This window comes from Diuraphis noxia, unplaced genomic scaffold (assembly GCF_037042655.1).
Source record: "Diuraphis noxia isolate RWA-SAM2 unplaced genomic scaffold, SU_Dnox_SAM2 contig0001, whole genome shotgun sequence".
Taxonomy (NCBI): domain Eukaryota; kingdom Metazoa; phylum Arthropoda; class Insecta; order Hemiptera; family Aphididae; genus Diuraphis; species Diuraphis noxia.
The window spans coordinates 43,208,849-43,229,774 of NW_028301711.1; the positions used below are offsets into that span (position 1 = coordinate 43,208,849).

Consider the following 20,926-nt stretch of genomic DNA (forward strand, 5'->3'; position numbering starts at 1 on the left):
TCCATATTAATATATTATAACTTAATAGTTATAAATTTATAATATAGCATCTTACTATACTTATAGGTACTTGTATGTTTGTTTATTGAATCATATAAATGAATTAGCTATATTAATGGGAATATGAAACATTCAATAAATGATTTAATAATTAATTAGGTATTTATGTAATTAATTTTTTTTGTTTTTCTAAATGAAATAATCATACAAGAGAACAAAGATACTTTTGTAGTTAATAAAATGTTATAGGTATAAGTATACTTACTTCTTAAGCAGCTTTTAAAATTTCTCTCTTGTTATCCTCATTTTGTTAAAGGTAAAAGGTATGTTTTTTAAAAGTAAACAGATAAAGAAAATAAATTATTTAATATTATAGATTTATAGTTTATACAACTTGCACAATTTATATACTGTATTAATTAGTAATTCATAAAAGTTTTTCTATTTAAATCTAAGATTTGAGAAATTAATACAAGGCTCCTAACATATTTTTACAATAGCAATTGAAAAATAAAAGAAATACATAATTTTTTTTTTAAGTAAAAAATGTTCTTTTTAAATCTAAGATTTGAAAATTTTTAATAATCTATAATATATCCTAGACTCATAAACCACCTCCTCTCAGAATCGTTTTTCGTATACAATGATATAATATCATTGGATTCAAATTTAATTCCATCCATTACAGTAACCTACTGTACAGCAGAGTGAAATCCATGAGTTACCAGCTTTTAGATTCTGAACGAAGTGATGTATTGATTTTACAATGATGTGTGTTTTTTTTTTTTTTTTTGTTTTGTTTTTTTTTTGTGTCTGTGTACAGCATAACTAGTCGAAATAATGCTTCGATTTCAAACTTTGGGGGTGGTTTCCGATGTAAAATTGAAGATCCTTGGTGCATTATAGAGGTCAAAAGTAAACATTTTCCAACAGTTTTCAAAAAAATCGAGAAAAACAAAAAAAAAAATGACAGAAAAACGGGAATTTTTACGCAAAATCAGTTTTCGACCAAATCGATTTTTTTATATGGTTGTAATTCAAAAAATAATCACTTGAAATACTTGAAATTTTCACCAAATATTTATGTTAGTGTTCTCTATATACAGTTTAATTTTCAAAAATTTTTGACTTTTTTTGAGTTATTTATAGACCACTGAAATTTACACTTTTTTTGAGAATTTTTTTTTGAAGTGTCGGTAAAAAAATGTTGGACGACCAAAAAAACTTGAAAATTTAATACAAGGTTCCTTATGAGTTTTTCTTATTGTAGCTAAAAAAAATTAAAAGTCGTAAGTCACAATTTTTTTTAATAAGCTTTTATAGTTCAAAATTTTACGAAATATGTCGAAAACGCGAAAATTTGCAAGTAATTTTGAAGTTGAAAAATCATAAAATTTTTTGCGTTTATAACTAAGGATTAAAAATACAACACTAAGTTCTCCATAAGTTTTCCTTCAAGTAGCTATAGAGAAAACTCGAAGTATCATTATAGAAAAAATTTTAAGTGCGTTTGAATTTTAAATTTTTACGAAATAGCGTAACGATAACGATTTATCCTGAAACGATTTTAAATATTTGTTATTATTCAAAAAGTATAAGTCCTAGATACTTGAAAATTTTACCAGTTATTAGGATTTGTATTTTCTTTACATGATTAAATTTTCAAAATATTTTGACTTTTTTTGAGATATTTATAGACGACTGAAATTTTCAATTTGTCTGAAAATTTTTTTTTGAAGTGTCGATAAAATTTTTTTGGCCCTATCAAAATACTTGAAAGTTTAATACAAAGTTCCTCATAAGTTATTATTAAAGTGATTAAAAAATTATAAGAATACATAGGCACAATTTTTTTTTATAAGCGTTTATAGTTCAAATTTTTACGAAATCTGTCGAAAATGTGAAAATTTGCAAGTAATTTTGAAGCTGAAAAATCATAAAATTTTTTGTGTTTATAACTAAAGATTAAGAATACATCACTAAGTTTTCCATAAGGTTTACTTCAAGTAGCTATAGAGAAAACTCGAAGCGTCATTATAGGAAAAATTTTAATTGCGTTTGAATTTTAAATTTTTACGAAATAGCGTAACGATAACGATTTATCCTGAAACGATTTTAAATATTTGTTATTATTCAAAAAGTATGAGTCCTAGATACTTGAAAATTTCACCAGTTATTAGGATTGGCATTTTCTTTACATGATTTAATTTTCAAAATATTTTAACTTTTTTTAGATATTTATAGACAACTGAAATTTTAAATTTTTCTGAACAATTTTTTTGAAGTGTCAATAAAATTTTTTTGGCCCTATCAAAATACTTGAAAATTGAATACAAAGTTCCTCATAAGTTATTCTTATAGTAATCAAAAAATTATAAAAATACATAGGCACAATTTTTTTTATTAGCATTTGAAGTTCAAATATTGACTTAATACGTAAAAATTACGGCAATGTTCAAATTATCTTAGATAGAAATTCATAAAAATTTTTCTTTTTTGATCTAAGATTTGAAAATTTAATACAAGGCTCCTATCATATTTTTACAATAGCAGTGGAATAATAAAAGAAATGCGTAGTCACAAATTTTTTTTATAAGCATTTAAAATTCAAATTTTGACTAAATACATAAAAATTACGGCAATGTTCAAATTATCTTAGATAGAAATTCATAAAAGTTTTTCTTTTTAATTCTAAGATTTGAGAATTTAATACAAGGCTCATAATATACTTTTGCAATATCAGTTGAAAAATAAAAGAAATATATAGCTACATTTTTTTTTACATGCATTCAAATTTTAATTTTGACAACATAAGTAAAAATCACGAAAATTCGTAAATTATTTTATTCTATAAATTCATAAAAATTTTTCCTTTTATACCTAAGATTTGAAAATTTAATACAAGGCTCCTTACAAGTTTTTCAATCTTTATCACAAAAAAAATGTCCATCGGAAATTCAAATTAAATTTTTATTAGCATTTGAATTTCAAATATTGACAAAAATTCGTCAAAACCATGAATATTTGCAAATTATTTTGTAGTTCAAAATTCATAATATTGTTTGTATTTATATCTAAGGTTATACAATTTAACACCAAGTTTTCCATAAGTTTTGCTTCAAATAGCTATAGAGAAAACTTGAAGTGTCATTATAGGAAAAATGTTTTGAGCGTTTGAGTTTTAAATTTTTATGAAATCGCGTAATGATAACGATTTATCCTCAAACCAGGTATTCGTATATCTATGATAATATAAGGTATTATGAATTATGATAACTACACTAATTAATTAACCGTGCCTTATGCAAAATGTGTCTTAATTGAAAAATAAAATATTTGTTTCAAAATAGAATATATGACAATATCTAAATATAATATATCCTAGACTGACAAATCATCTCCGTTCAGAATCGTTTTTCGTATACAATTTAATCCCATCCATTACAGTAACCTACTGTACAGCAGAGCGACATCCACGACTTACCCGCTTTTTTTTATTTAAGATTACATATTTTAACATCCAAGGTATTTATAATTTTTTATAAAAGCACATATATTGTATATGTTAACGATATGTTTGAAAAATAATCTATTATAGTGGTTTGTTTATAATTTGAATAAGATTTTTTTATTAAATTAGAAATTCTTATCGTTTAATGCTATATTGTCATTGATACTTTTGACGTATTTATATCACTGTTAACTGAAACAAAATTAAGCACCTGAAGTCCTGAAATACCTGATTAATATATGAATACATTTCCGAAATATACATAGACTGTATACTTTAATAGTACGATTTCTTCGCTCTCTTCGTCAGCTTGTCACGCTTTCATCATTTTTTGAATTCAAATTAGACTTGGCAATTTCTTCATCATTGGGTACTTCGTTGGTCATTAATAGTTAAAAGAGTATCGTTAACTTCCTCAAAACTTTGTGAATTTTCTTCAGAAAAGTACTCTACAGTCTACGTCCAACTTATTGTCACTTTGTATTTCTCTTTTCTGTTTCGTCGTTTATCGAAGCATTCGAAGCAGTGGCGGTTTATCCCGAAGATGGGCCTGTGTGCAAAACTAAAATTAGGCCCCCCTTCATTTTTTTATTAAATAATATATAGTTAAGTATAGATATATAAATTCAAATTTAAAGTAAGAATTTTTATTATAAAATTATAAAATCTTATGCAAATCCACAAGATACCTACTTTCCATTTTTATTAAAATTGCAATTACATAAGAAATAGATGAAATTACGTCATACAAATAAAAAAGTGTTGTGGAACGTTGAACAATAATGGGCCCCTCAAGCCGAGGGCCCGTGGCATTTGTACACATCGCACACATGTATGACACGTCACTGATTCGAAGCCTTGAATCCAGCGTGGTGGAAATAGTTTTTTATTGTAGTGGAAAAAGCATCATTCCATTCATTATATAGATATCATTAAAATTGCATGAAATTTTAATATATTTTCTCTGTTCCTCTTGCAGTGCCGGTGTGAGTGGTGTGCACGAAGTGTGACCGCACAGCGGGCCTCGCAAGTCGCAATTTTATATTGGTGTTTTGTACAATTGTTTTGGTTGTCACTTGTCCAAGAGGTGAAAAGGAGGGCCTTGTTTTTATAAATTGCACAGGGCCAGTGGCGTCGAAGTCCTAAAAATCTAGTAGGGCGAAAAATATTTCAAGAGGCCCAACATCTTAATATCGGAAAAAATGGCATACCGTGTTGAAGAAAATGATCAATATGAAGCGGCCCTATCTTAAATTTTCAAAATATGTCGAGCCATGGCCCGACCTTAACATACTGTTCGGCGCAACTGCACAGGGCCTCGTCAATCATAGCACCAGCACTGCAGTCCTCTTGATTAATATCGCTATATGCGATTATAAAAACCGATTTTCGTTTCAAAATAACACCACTATATTATCCAGATTATCGTTTTACTCGAAATATCGTTATATATGGCATTGTAATAAGCCAATTCGACTGAATATTGTAATTTACTAATTTATAGAGACCATTTATAAAATTGATACTAATAGATACTATAATTGTCAGAACAAATTCCATGTTATATGTAGGTAACAAATTCACTTTACCTAAATGGCATTTTTTTTGCATCACGAGTATTTTAATGAGCAAATAATGATGGTACAAAAAAAAAAATTATCCATTATTTTGGAAGTCATAATCCTTCTAAACTTACCTAGCAATATTACGTATAATACGCCTGCGTACAATACTGTAGTGCCATGTGCACGATCGAATTTTGATTCTTTTTGCATAAATATTTACTCTACTAAATAAAGTTCACAACACGTCAACACGTCGAACATAAAGACAATTATTGAGATATAATATATTATAAATCTATTTAAAAATAAGATTTTATTTTCACACCCCTCCTTTTAGCTTAATTGCGTGTTTTATTTATAGTAAGTAGCCTAGTAAGTAGGTGCTAGTATGCTACTAGAATATATTATATTAGGTATTTTGTATATTTTAATTTTTAATAATTTAATATTTAATAAATTATTCATAAATGTACATTTTTATCGATTTTCGTTCTAAATTTACAACAATATCGCTATTTTATTACTCTTATTATTATAGGTACTAAATTTTATATTATTATTATAATGCATATTTAATTATCTTTATGATGATTGAAATGATACAATATGCCATATTAAATTATTTTGCAATTATCTTCAGGTAGATAGCAGGCTAAAAAGACAAACGACGATGACTGATGAGTCTATTATAATCTTACCTTTTAAAGTAACATAAGTACCTATATATATTATTTAACGGCTCTGATCGCCAAACTCGAGGTTGTTCGTGCAACTTAAAATCGCAAATTTCAGAAAGCAATAATTTCCAAAATAATGGTTTCCGCAAATTCTTCTTGCAACATCATTCTTTACTCATTAAAATACTTAAATACGTATGATGAAAATAAAATTTAAAAAAAAACTTGGTATCTAAAATTCTTAACTCTAAAGTGAATTTATGTCTTAAAGGGAAAAAATAACGTTTAAATGACATTTTACTACTTTTTATCGTTACCTACCTAAGTATACCTTATTGTTTTTTCAAGATTGTATTTAAATTTTTGTTTCATATTCCAAAGCAGAGTTCGAACCTTCGAACTGCATTTCACTGTTCAGAATCTTATAATAATATAATTTTTACCTATCTCATTATTCATATTATTATATTATTTTGCTATACATTTTATTTCTATATCATAGAAACAAATTGTTGGATTACTATAATTTTAATAAAGCCGGCGATACAACAGCTGTACTTAGAGAGTAATGCGATAAAGACAAATATCTCAAAAATCCCAACCTTTCAAAATATTGCACTTAGAAAACTAAAGAATGCTCCACCCTACGTGTAAAATCATACACTACATGACGGCTTAAAACTCAAAACAATAAATGACGATGCAAAAATCTTTTATAAAAGATTCCATTGCCACCTAAACAATTACCCAAATTAACTAATAAAAAATTTGGCCACTCCCACAATATCTGAGAATCCTCCGAGACGTTTGAACTTTGAAGCCTAAGTGGTGTTGTGATCTCTTAAATTAAATTTATTAAATTTATTATCAAGGTAACAGAAAGTGTCGTCATATTGGGTGGTTCCTTTCATAAAAATCTCATGACCTGTCAACTTTTATCTAATATTCTTATTGTGTCAAGTAGACAAGTATAATTAATGATAAAGATTGTTTATTTCTTGTAAAAGTAATATAAAACATGTGGTGCAGTATAAACTACGAGGGTTCCAGGACTGAGGAGTGAGGAGGTATTGAGGTAATGACTACGAGACGATGATTGGTGTGCGTATTGTGCGGTGACAAAAATGGGTACGTGACTTCAGACTTGGTGAGCGTTGGAGCCGTTGGAGGTAGATCGCTGCACGCACGCACAAGGCACTACGCATTGTGTGCGTTCGTTATGAAGAGTCGCGTCCTGTACGTCATGTTGGTACGCTGCGTCACAGCGGACACGCCGACGCCGACGCAGTGCGTTATACGCAGACTCGGACGTTGTCAACAATCGATCGATTTACACGAAGCCTACGCCTAGGCCTAATGCCTAAACATCGTATGCCAACGCCGAATTGTACGCACAGCATATTTTATTGAACGTCCATTAGTCAATATGCCATCGCTCGGCGTTTGACGAACTCTGGTTCTTGTCCCCTCCCCTTGTTGTGTCGCGTTTTTGTTTCTCTCGTCCGGACGTTCAAAACACACGTAGCCGTTCTTTTCCCATTTGCGAGTAAGCCTTTGTACCTCACGCCATTGTCAATATCGTCCAACTTGGTCCTTACTGATCACCCTCACACAAGGACCAGCTACTGTCAACACATATGCAGCTATCATAACGCGTGGCGGTGGCCATCACTTCCGGACGTAACATCACCATGGCAGCCGTCGAGATCAAACCCAATTTCGTTAAAAGCGTCTCCTGGTAAACAATCATGCTCTGTCTAGTCTATCTTACTCTAAATTCTATTAACAGTAGTTAAAGAAATCTGTTTTTGCCGTACGAAACGTTCTAAACGTTAACCATCCAAGTGTTTCATTGTTGTCGATTGTCGTCTGTACACTGTATTGTTTATATTACCGTATTAGCCTTATTTTAATCACTACTGTTGCTAAAAAATTCTCTGTTCTAGTTTTGTTCAAGTGTACCAATGAGTTATGTTTGATTAAAGACATTACCTTAAGTTCATAACTTAAATTTTCGAGTAAAGTTCTATTCACCTACACAAAATAATTTTCAATTAAGGGTACCTAAATATAATGTAGAAGGAGTTAGTTGGTTGAACCTCAACTTTTATTTCTCGTTTTATTTTACATACCTAGTAATATCTATTTCATAAGTATAGAATTTAAACTATGCACTTTATTGACACTAAACTCATCAGTTGGGTATTATTTATTTATTTATTTAGCCCAGGAATGGCAAATAATTTGAATGCTACATACAAAAAAAGAGTTTTTTTGTTTATTTCGAGCATGCCATGAAAAATATTTTAATTTTTTGTGTGCCTCCTTGATCATTCGTGTTATCCCTGATTTTTGCCTCATGTAATCATAGACCTTATACGAGTATAAGGTCTATGCATGTAATCGATTTTGTGATAGGTATTATAGAGGTTCTATAACATACCTATTTTATAGGTACAATCAGTATGAGTAAAATTGTCCCACTATAATATATGAAACAAAATAGTAACGTTCTTTGATATCAAATTAAAAGGATGCCTTAACCAAATTTGTTATCTCTGTCTGACTAAAACATAAAATCCCAATATATATGTTCAGCAGTTCCAATTCTGTATTGTTAATTTTAATGTTGGAGAAAGAATTAGTTGAAAATTATAGGTAAAAACATAGAATAATGCTTTTACCTTTAAGCTTCAATAGTAGGTACAACTTCCTCTTAACCCTTTGAGAAGCAGCCTTGGAATACGTAAATGCGATTCTTGGAGCAGCTTAGGAATGGATAATTAGAAAGAAAATTATGAGCAAAGACGTATAATATGTTAGTTCTATTTTTCATGTGCAACTTTTAGCAAAGACTTATAAATTTTAGATAGCAGCACATATTTTATGTAAGGTATTTTACGGTAATGAAACATAAACGAAGGAATTCAGGGGAAAATGTATATAGAAAGAGTTTTCACTGTTTATATAATATAAGTCCATCCTTTTTTTGACGGTATATATTTTTAAAATGTATATATATGTCCATGCTCCTCAAATAGAAGAAAATTACTCAGTGCCTATACCATAATCAGGGCTGGCCCAAGGTATTTTGACACCTCGGGCAATTTTTTGAAAGGCGCCCTTAATCAAATGATCCATAATACATTTAATACTTTTTATACTTAACTATATATTTTCTTTAAAATTCTTATATTTATGGATTAGTAAAGGATTGCAAAACTTATTTGGATACAATTTATAAATGTATTGGCTGTAACACATCCTTTTTTGGTTTTTTCGAGTTAATGACTATATTATATCATTGTATATTATTTTTTAATTATTTGTAATATAATAAAAACTGGAAAGTGGAGTAAAATCTATAAAAAAAATAATATATATAACAGAATATTCTGTCATAGATAATTTAGTCATTTAGCTATATTATTGTCAATTTGAATAAATATTACGCTAAAATTTATAAAATATTTGTATATTGAAAGTGCCCCTAAAAAAGTAGTGTCCCGGGCAACCGACTGGTTTACCCGTATCTTGGGCCGGCACTGACCATAATTATACACATAGGTAATGTATTATAATATATCCATACCTACATTGATAATAATTAATAACAAATAAGTACCTATGCTTTTATTTATATTTATCTTAAGACAAAGTACCTAACTGTTTGACATTTATTAGGTTCAAAAATAAATAGAATTATTTTGATTTTTTGGACCATTTTTAATTATTAGGTTTACTTCACTATACCTATCTACTTGATAAAGCTAATAATTATGAATTAATATTTAATTTATGTTCACTAACATACCTACCTATTATTAGATGTTTTCCATTGCAATTCTTGGTTTTTGAATGTATTAAAATTGTTACATTACTAAATGTTGTTTTTGATTAATTTAAACATTAATGAAAATCCTTATTAATTATCCTTGTTACTAATAGTTGGTAGATATGTACCAATGATACTTTTCTAAAACTAGAAATTAATTAATAAGGATCTATACTCCGTACCAAATAAGAGCGCACCAGGCGGCCACAGGCAAAACCGGTTTTGTTAAGTAAATTTGGTGCGCTCTTATTTGGTACAAGGTATAAGGTATATATAGGTAACAAATATATATTTTTCCATGGTATGGTTTCCATAGTTAGTGTGTCTCAAATTTAATTAACCGTACATTTTTTTTTCTTGACAACCTATGTTTATAAAAATAAATTGTTTCTAATATAGTATATTATTTCTTTTTTTAGTTTTATCAATGACTTATCTTACCGTGAAGCTGTTGAAAATTCTGTGAATTATAATACAAGATTATGTATAGAACGGCGATTAAGAATGCCATTTTTGGATACACAAACAGGTACTTATGAAATAATATATAATATGGTTCTTTAAGTATTTTGCTAGTAAAATCAATTTTCTATTAAAATTTCTTTTAAATTTTCTATTTTTTATCTAATCTTTAATTATAATTGTGATATCTATTTAATAGGCGTAGCTCAAACACATTCAAGTTTATTAATGCTGGAAAGACAACGTATGCCTGGGTTAAATAATGGTCAAGTTTATACATATCCTTCCAAAAGGTGGAAAAAGAAAAGAAGACAATATTTGTTAAATACTTGCAATAGCAGCTCTGTTAATTCGTCTGTATTCAATTCTGGAAGACGTAAAGAATCTGGTTAGTCTATAAGAAGTGGTAGCTGCATTAATAATGTCATGTGTGAAATAATATATAATATAGTAAACCCTTAATATTTTATTTTTAAGGCTTAGCAAGTGGCGGTGATTCTGGGGATGGAACTAATTCATTTAACATTGATCTGCATACTGGAGACAGTCAAAATGCAATTTCAAACAATGAAGATAGCAAAGATAGCCTTGGAACAAATACTATAGTATCTAAAGATGATCAGACTAACCAAAACAGTTCAAACACTAAAGTATCTTCCGTAAGTATCAAAAATATTTTACCCATTGATAGATAGCGATATCCAATAAATAAGATTTTCCTATATCAAGTGTATTAAATATTGTGTATTTTTTGTGTTTAAGGAATGGTATTATGATGAATTTGAAATGCAAGAAATTGAAGGGTTTGAAGAACCTGATGCAGATTCAGATTATGATTATGAAGAGAGTTATACTAAACGAAAAAGGCGAAAAGGTGGGAAGCCTGGTCGTAACAGTACAAATAATGAAAGTACAAGTGGTGGTCGCCGCAGTACAAAAGTAAGTAAAAATTAATAATTAAGTAAATATAAATAGTATAGGAATATTATATTTAAGATAAATAACTGTTTGATAGACTTATAAAAATAATCCTTTTTTTAAGCTTCTTGTAGTGGTAAATAAGTTATTTAAATATATATACAGGGTGAATTTTTTTATCATGAACCATTCATTATTTCAAAAAGTATCAATGTTTTTGAAAATATTTTTTTACAAAGTTTCATGTTGTTAAAAAAACAACGTTTTTACTAAAAAACTATGTTTTTTAATATTTTTTATCCTTATAATTTTTTACTTTTTTGAATGACAACCTAGAGTTTTAATTTCATATTCCAAAGCAGAATATTTTTCAAAGTATTTTGATACGTAAAAATCGAATTTTGGACGAGTAGTTTATGAGTTATAAGTATTTAAAGTTTAAATTGGTTGAGTGGAGTGGTACGGGGTTACCCCGCAAAATGTTTGTCCACTACTCCGCTTGACTAAACTTAAAATACTTATAACTCATAAACTACTCGTACAAAATTCGATTTTTACATATCAAAATACTTAGAAAAATATTCTGCTTTGGAATATGAAATTAAAACTCTAGGTTGTCATTAAAAAAAGTAAAAAACTTAAAAAAGTTATAAGGATAAAAAATATTTAAAAAAACACAATTTTTTAACAAAAACGTTGTTTTTTTAACAACATAAAACTTTGTAAAAAAATATTTTCAAAAACATCGATACTTTTTGAAATAATGAGTGGTTCATGATAAAAAAATCACCCTATATTATATATATATAAATATCTGAAATTACTTAAGTACAAAAGTTCTCCATGCTTTTTGTTACCCTAACTTATTTTTATTTCTAGATATTCATTGATCTTATATGTTTGTTATTCATCCATTAAACTTACTTAAGTTATGTGTTTTATTTCATGTTATTTATGCAACATTTGATCTATCAAAAATAAAAATGTGATCAACCATATCTTATAAATATTAACATTGTTATTATTACTATGAATCATTTAAATAAAAACTTTTTTAACGAAATAGGTATCTATTATAAATTGTTATTTAAAATCATATTACTTATATATTTAATAATATCCACTTAAACACTATCCGTATAAATAAAAAAAAACATAAATTTATGTTTTGCTCCAATAAACAACCATGAAACATTTGGTGATTTGTCCCTAATATTTTTCTTAAAACTTACCTTTTTATAATGACCATAACACTATAGTTTGAGTGTATACTACTGAAATTAATATAAAATCAATCATTATAAAATACCAAAATTATATTATATTGTATAAACCCAATGCAGCAATTTAAATACCGAATGCATAATATGTGGTTCATTCTAAATTTTTTGTAGATCATATTATATGATACTATGAATTATGTGGTATATAAAATATTGCACAAATGCTAATTTTATAGTTGTACTCTTGTTTCAAATCGTATTATTATCAGCATTAGATGACCATAAAGTTGAAAAAGTCTTAACTTCTAAACAGAATATTTCTGCTTGGTTGTTTGTTGAACTACAATGTACAAATTCTACTTCAAATATATTATTAATATTTCCATACATGCTTGTTATTTTTTATTTTAGTCCAAATTAATTGATTGTAAGTTATGTCCATAATTTGGCTCATTCTGAATTGAATAGAATAATTTTATTATTATTACAACTAGTATGAGCATTTGTATGTAAATGCATACATTTATCATAACACCTAAGCTATTAAAAAATTGCTAAATTTAACTATTTAAGTCATACTAATTAAAATAATACCAATATTATTTAGCATATATTTCCAATACAATTACATTAAATCAATTTTATAATGAAAACCACTTTATTAAAAAAAAAAATGTTTGTATATATTCTATCATTTTTATTAATAAGACTTAATAAATGCTTTAGTTTTGTTTGTGAAATTAATACAAATGTTAATAAGTGCTATTTTTAATATTTTATAATTGATTGTTAATATGAAGGGTTCAACATCTGGAAGAGGAAGAAAAAAAGGAATGAGTGGTTTCATTGATCTTCAAGATCCCGATAAACCGTATGCATGCGACCGTGAGTACATACTTTGCATTTGTGTTATATTTTGGTTAATGCTATTTAAGTCATTTTTATGTACCTATTGTGGTTTTAACATTTTTATAGTCGTGCACAAATTTACCATAACCAAAGATTAACTTGCAATCAAATATTGCATTTATTTTATCCTAATTATTTCAATTATGTTAAATTAGCATATACTATACCATAATGCATGTTGTGTTAGCAAAGCACAATGAGGTGGTATTATTCATATGAATATAATTTAATGTCGGTTTCCTCTATATCATAGATTTATTATAGGCAGGTATAATAAAATTAGAATTTAAATTTATTGTAACTGTAAATTAAGAATTACTATTAAAATTTCTAACTTAAACAACTTAAATATTAGTCTATAAGGGTCTAAAAATTCATACACAAATTTTGGTAGTCATTATTCTTAATAGTATTTTGGGCTTAAAAAAGAATTTAGGTATATTTTTTAGAAATGTTACATTTTTTTTATGAACAGTTAATTCTTTTTTCTTAAATATGGTGTTTTATTTATGTAAAAAATATTGCTTTTCTTAATTTATTTTAAAGTCATATTATTTTATATTTACTTATTTTTTTTTGATTTTGTAATTTGTATTGCGGTCGTCACACCGTGTTAGTATTCTAGTTTAACTTGTTTGCGTTTGAGTGTTTTTGTTTGTCGTGAACATTATTCCGGCTGTATGAGGGTGTTAGCGTATGCTAATGTTTCAGTATGTGGAGCTCGTTACAAGACTCGACCTGGTCTTACTTATCATTACACTCATTCACACAAGGAAAAACCTGCTGCCAATATACCTGTAGCAGATGAAGAGGCCAGCCAAGAGAGTGGTTTAGTATCAACCCCTGTGTCTCCACAAACACAACAGTCTCAACCATTTGAACAACAACAAACTACAACAGGTTGGAGCAAATTCCAGGACAGTTATGTCACCTTCCTTAATTCCCCTGGTAATCACTAAATCGCTTAAAATAAAAACATTCTTCTGGCTGCACGCACTATAGCTCTGGCTTTTGTTATACTATTTTTCTTGTTTATTAAAAAAAAAAAACATTCATAATTTTTGATATTGAAATTTGATAAAATCAATTAATTTAAAGCACTAGAATTTTTTTAAGAATATTTCATTTTTAGGATACGTTTGTCTGAAATATGCTTCTAAAATTGTCATAAACATTTGATTATGTTACACCTTACAGAAAACAGTAACACAATGTTTACCTCAAATTTTTCCTAGGTTAGGTAGGTCGTAGCTTTAACCAATCAAATTATATGATTAATGATAAATTTATAGATTGGATAAAAAAAGTGGTATATTCAAATTTGACAAATTTGATATTATTTTGCAAAACAAGTTTTTAAATGGTTTAAAAAGTATTTTATTTTGTTATTGTGATAGATAATATTCAAATTTTTAAGTCTAAATAGGTTGTTAACATAATTTATTATCATTGAAATATTTTTAATGTTTGAAGTGACTATTAAAGTTATTGAATAAGTTATTAAAGTTATTGAATAAGTTATGTATAAATACAATTTAAAAAAAAAAAGCTATTCAATGATGCTTGTAACAATAAATTGGTAAATTTTCATTAATTCTGGACCTTATTTAAGAAATGTTTTGATTAATTTATAATCATATTTTGCTTTAACATAAGTCTTTAATTAAATTAATTAATTTTTTTCCAAGGTATTTTGAAATCTTATATAACTTATATTTTGTGATAATAGGATATTAAATATTTCGGGTTTTCTTTTTTAATATGCTTTCTTAAGATTTTACTTTTTGCACTTACTTTTACATAATTTCTAAAAGGTATATTAAAAATTAATGTTCAATGGATAAAAAAAAAACATCATATTCAAATTTCAATTTCAATACCTATATCCTGTTCATCATAGAATCTTGAAGTCTTAAATGTATTATTAGTTTTTTCTTATACTTCTAAATTATAATTATAATCTATAATTTTCACTTAATTTTTTATTTACCAACATTTATTTTCAAAAATTTAAAATTTAAAAGTTTAATTATGCTTTTTGCTTTGCATGCAATAACTCTCTTAGTTGTTTACCAGTGGGTTTCCTTTCTATTCGTATTGTTTATGTTATGCAATCTGAGTATAGATCATAGCCCAATACTTGTTTTATGTGATTAGCCCTTATGAGTGTCACAATATTTTCTATTAAATATGTATTTAGTAAATTATAAAAAGTTTTGCTTACCATGATTATAGACTTCTTAAGCATTATTATAACAGTGTTGCATTTTTATTAGTAGTGTGAAGTAAGCTAAGGCCATAAATTTGAAGTTGGATTTTGTTGATTCTTAATCAATTTAGTATTTATAAATTAAATACCACCTAGAGAATTTACTGCATGTGAATGCTATTTTATGCATTAAACTATATACTTACTTATTTAAAATGTTTAATTGCTTAAACTTTTATTTTTAATTTTAAAATAATATTCAGTTTTTCCTTATTTTAATTTAAAAGAACGTAAAAAAGTTAAATTGGTACTTATGTTACCTGAACTATATGGTAAACAATCATTTTGAATTCCATAATAATACCACCTAATTTAAAAAAAAAAAAAAAATTGTTTGGCTTTACAGTCCTACAAAATCAATTAAAATTTGCTTTTAAATTTATTTTTTGTTGTATTATATTATGATATGACTATTATATGTTTATAAATATTGTATTATCCAAACACTTGATTCATAAACTATTATTGGTATTTATAATATGTGTTAAATTAAATCTAAGGCAATTAATATAATCATACTCAGCAACAATGTAATTTAAATTTGGTAAGCGTTAGTCGTTTTATGCCATAAACCTAAAAGTTTAGCACTAGAATTTAATTTTTCTATGTAGTTTGTACTATGTAATTTATGTTGTAATTTGTGCTTATTAACAACATAATCAACAGTATACATATTATGAGGGGTACATGGAAACTAGTTATATTCATGCTGAACATAAAATATCATTAATTCGTATATTGTGTTTATGCAAAATATTTAGTAATAGCCATCATTGTAAAATTTCCAATAACCATATTATTTTATTCTTCTATAACTTGAAAGTTATTTGATTAATTTAATAATATGTTAGGAAAATTTTAATAGTTTTTCAAAAGTTTAATTCAATATCTTATAAATATGGGATGTTTTCCCTGTACCTCTCATTTATATGCAGAGCTGGGCATGAATTTAAATCAAAAAGACTTTAATGTAAGTGTTAATTGGACATGTTATATTGAAGCCTTTTTGATTATATGGATTAAGGGATTGTGATTTTAAGCTCCGTCTCTTCGAACCAACAACATTTTGAAAAGTTATCGACCTTTAAAACGACAATGCTTTACCAGCAACTCTGATAACCATTGGTAATGAATACAAATTGATTTAGGATTTAACTCACTATTTTAATCAGAATATTTCGTTGTCCGTTGATGATTGGTTTGTTTGTCTTATTAATACAAATTGTTTTCAAATTTAAATCATGATTTGTCCCAGCTCTGTGTATGCATGTGTGGCGAGTGCATATGCGCTTGAATGTGACGTTAAACAAAAACATATATTTCATTATTAATTTTCAAGAAATAAAAATAAAATAAGCCCCTCTTTTTGTTTGTTTTTGTTTGAAGGATAAGATGGAGGTGGCAGACGTCCCAAATGACAGAAAATATTATTTAAGGGTTTAGTGGTGAAGGTCTGGGCCATACCTTGTGTACATCAATTTATGGCAACATTATCATTATAATAATGCTGGTGGCAGTGACATAACCACGGTCCTTAAACCAAAATAATAACATCACAATAGCATAGAATACTCTGATAGCTATAATTTGTTTTATTTTGTTAAAATTAAATGTTTTTTTTTTTATTATTATTTGTGGACATCAGACATTCCTACTTATATTAGTGAATTTTAACCCTATATTGTACTGAATTAAATCACTTAGTATAGATTTTTTGTATAAATATTTCCATGTGTACTACTAAGTAATTATTGCCTTATTATGAAATATGTTAAACCAGCATACAAATATTTAATATGTAGCACATTTTAAATTCAGTATTACACATATAATCTGGGACAAATCATGAGCTTCCCTCCAATGTACAGTCATATATGAATTTTAATTTATTATAATATATAGATAATTATGTAATTTTTAATGATGTAAATTCTAAAAAAAAATTATTGTGATATTTTATAACTACACCAATCATTTAACTAGGCAGTTGACTTATTTGTTTATTTTTCAATTTATAGTATTATTAAGAAACATCTATTTATTATTCATTGGCGAGTTAGAAAAGAATATAGTGAGTTCTTTGATTACAAATGTTATCGTCGTTAGAGCATTTGAGATGCATAGTTTTTCATAAGAGTTAAAATGTTATAAAGTATATTATATTATTTATATAGTACCGGAATTTTTTATTTTATTTTGTTACATTATACTTGAATTCTTTGAATCTTTTATCGGTTCAACTTGAAACCGCTTAAATTTGATATATATATACTATAATTCTAGTATTATATTTTATTTAAAAAAAAAAAATGGAATTCGAGCAATAAAATCTATACATCTTAATTATTGTTTATTTATAAACATCTTCAAACAACTTAATACAAATTTAAGTAAACAAATGTGAGTTTAATTTTTTAAAAGATGCATTCAAATGTGTTAAACACAAGTTTCTTTTTTAAACGAATTTATTTATATGACAATTTTCTTTTAAATTATAAATTAAAACATAAGTACATTTTATATCCATTAAATGCATTATTTATTATTTATTTTAATAATTATTTTCTCTAGTCTATTTTTTACAATTTTATTTGTTTTTGTTTTAATAATTTTTCAAATTTATATTTACATATTGAATTATTTATAGTACAACTTTTTCAAATTAATTTATAATTGATCGAATCTAAATGATGAATTAAAATTATTACCTATAAAATATCTAAGGTATATATTTTTTAAAGTATCATTCACATCAGTCCAAATCATTACAATTTAAATTTTTCACGTACTTTATCTGTTGGTAATACAGATGTTGAAATGGGACCTATTTTTGCATACATTTTGATAATATTTACAATTTATATAGTAAAAATATGTATTAACAATTAATATTCTATTTACTCAAATATAATTTGCCTGACATGTGCATCAAATTAATATTATAAATTGTATTTTTATTAATTGGTCACCTTTTATTTTCATGAGTAGCTTTATATCGCCTATTTTTTATGAAAAAAAGTCAATCAATTATTTTAAAATAGGCAAATGTTTGTAATTTATAAACATTGATTAATCAGTTTTATATTTATAATATATAATTAAATTTGTCATATTTCAATTTTGTTATTATCATTCAAATGCTACAACACTAATTAATACCATAAATATGTTCATATATACTTAATATATATAAACATAATATTATGTTTATTTGTTTTTAACACAATTGTCTGCGTACCTGGTAGTGGTTAATTTTGAGTAAATTTAGTATTTTATGAGCAATGAATATGAATTAATCATCAAATATTTTTAAATAAGTAAACAATATTTGAGTTATGAACAAAATCCATTTTTAAGATGGCTCATTGTAGACAATAACTCTGATTTTAATTTTTACTTTATTTTAAATAATATATTCAAACATGTATAGCATAGTACATGCATAGTAAATATTTCAAACACATATCTTTTTTAGTTAAAATAAATAACTAAATTTATTATCATGTCATATATTATATAGTTGTCTTAAAATTGGAAATTGTCCCTTTGTGTTCAGTTCCGAATGAAACTCTAAACTATTTTAAGTCCATAATTCATTAAGGCAGGGGTGCTCTGTACTATGGACATATTTTGGGTTATGTATAACAAATTGTTTAATCTAAATAAACCATAAAGTTATAAATAATTATTGTTTTCTTTTTTATAGTAATCCTTTTCTTTCTTCCTAAAATATCTAAATATGTTATTTTTAGAATTATTCCGTAATTATTTGTTATTGTACTATTACAATAAATTAGTAATATAATGTTTTATTTTAATGGAAATATAAATTTGTAATAAATTGAAGTTATTACACTTTCAATCATAGTATTGAAACTTTAAAAATCCCTATTGAAATTTTTTAATATTATATTTTCATTGCTACATCAATTGTGTATGTCTAATATGTATAAATATAAAAATAAAATGTTGATTGATGACAGAAAAAGAAGATAAAATAGCTTAATATTTATTTTTGGTAGTTATATTTAGTATAGTTAAGTTTTTCAGCTGGTTTTATTTAGTTATAGAATTTGTTATTATTATTATTGTTATTATTATTATTATATTATATTATTATTTTTATATAAATAATAATAAATTATAAGAGTAGGGAATAAAGTTTACTGTGCAAGTTGCAGTGCATCACACCTCTGGGAATAATTACTTCCCTACTACAAGACTGTTTGAAGTATGCATTGTGATTTGTAGACCCAAATGCATGGTTTGGTCAAGGTACAATTGGACCGAATCAATGGTGATATGTTTCAGGTTCTTCGGGCAGCAACAATACACCCGTGGCATCTCCTGCTCCGCACTCAAAACGGGTTTCTGCTAGGATGTCAAACAATCAAAACAATTCTCCACTGGTGACATTGAATCCAAATGAAGCGGCTTCCAGCACCACTAGTTCAACTTTTCCATCTACTGCTACTCCAACAAAAACGTCACATAACAAAGCAGTTTCAAGAGAAGTAATAATTTGTGCTAAATTATTTAAATGTATGTTAGTATTGTAATCATTCTTCGATTCTAGGGATATACTAAAACAAAATCTGGAGGCAATAACAAATCTGCAAATCCATCACCTTATTGTGACTTTTGTTTGGGCGATGAAGTATCTAATAAATCTGGTCAACCAGAAATATTGATTTCTTGTTCAGACTGTGGGCGTTCAGGTAGATGTTTTTTGTTTCTTATTTTGTTAAATATACTTAACTTACTTATGTTTTATAGGCCATCCAACATGTCTGCAATTTACCGCAAATATGATTATTTCTGTTGGAAAATATCGCTGGCAGTGCATCGAATGCAAATGTTGTTCAATTTGTGGAACATCAGATAATGATGTAATAATAATATTTTTATACTTATAAGATACTGAATGAGCTATAATTTTATTTTGATCATTATAGGATCAACTTTTGTTTTGTGATGATTGTGACCGTGGTTATCATGTGTATTGCTTAACACCACCACTTACATCACCACCAGAAGGTTGCTGGAGTTGTAAATTATGCATTAAAGAATTCCACTCAAAATAATGCCTATCCTAAAAAGAATTTTTTTTTCAACTTATCAACCTTTGGGCTGTATAAATGCCATCTTGGAAAATTATATTCTATAAGGAGTGTTTACAAAATATAATTGAGTTCAACCACTGATCACTAGATATTTATGGTCAATCAGTATTATATAATTTAAGTTTTTTTTTTTTTTTTGTAATCATACTATTTTTATAATTTTATAATTGCCAAATTTGGCCTACATAAATTAGTTCTAATTATAATTCCCATTAATTTGTTTTGAATCTATTATTATTATTTTTACTTTTTTTAAACTATTGTGTGTGATTGACTATGATAAGTGATTTTTTTCGATATTGAATGATTAAATTTATTTGTTTCTACAGTTCATTTATTAGTATTATTATTATTATTATTTTTAGTAGTATTCAACTATAAAAAATAATTGATATGGTTGTTTTTCCTGTTTGTGATTAAAAATTAGACACAAA

The 20,926-nt window shown here is 26.5% G+C and overlaps 1 protein-coding gene across 3 annotated transcripts; it reads left to right on the top strand.

Moving 5' to 3' along the window:
• The first annotated feature begins 7,023 nt into the window (after nt 1-7,023).
• Nucleotides 7,024-20,825, top strand: d4 (double PHD fingers d4). Of its 3 annotated transcripts, none has more exons than XM_015510375.2 (11): nt 7,024-7,491; nt 10,008-10,117; nt 10,250-10,438; nt 10,528-10,709; nt 10,813-10,989; nt 12,992-13,076; nt 13,812-14,048; nt 19,681-19,883; nt 19,946-20,087; nt 20,146-20,258; nt 20,325-20,825. In XM_015510375.2, the coding sequence occupies exons 1-11, from the start codon at nt 7,445-7,447 to the stop codon at nt 20,451-20,453; spliced, it is 1,614 nt and encodes a 537-aa protein (XP_015365861.1). In that variant the 5' UTR covers nt 7,024-7,444; the 3' UTR covers nt 20,454-20,825. The 3 variants fall into 3 exon arrangements, with proteins under 3 accessions (XP_015365861.1, XP_015365862.1, XP_015365863.1); XM_015510376.2 differs by having other exon boundaries at nt 7,025-7,491; nt 13,812-14,000; XM_015510377.2 differs by lacking the exon at nt 13,812-14,048 and having other exon boundaries at nt 7,026-7,491.
• The last annotated feature ends 101 nt before the right edge of the window (nt 20,826-20,926 follow it).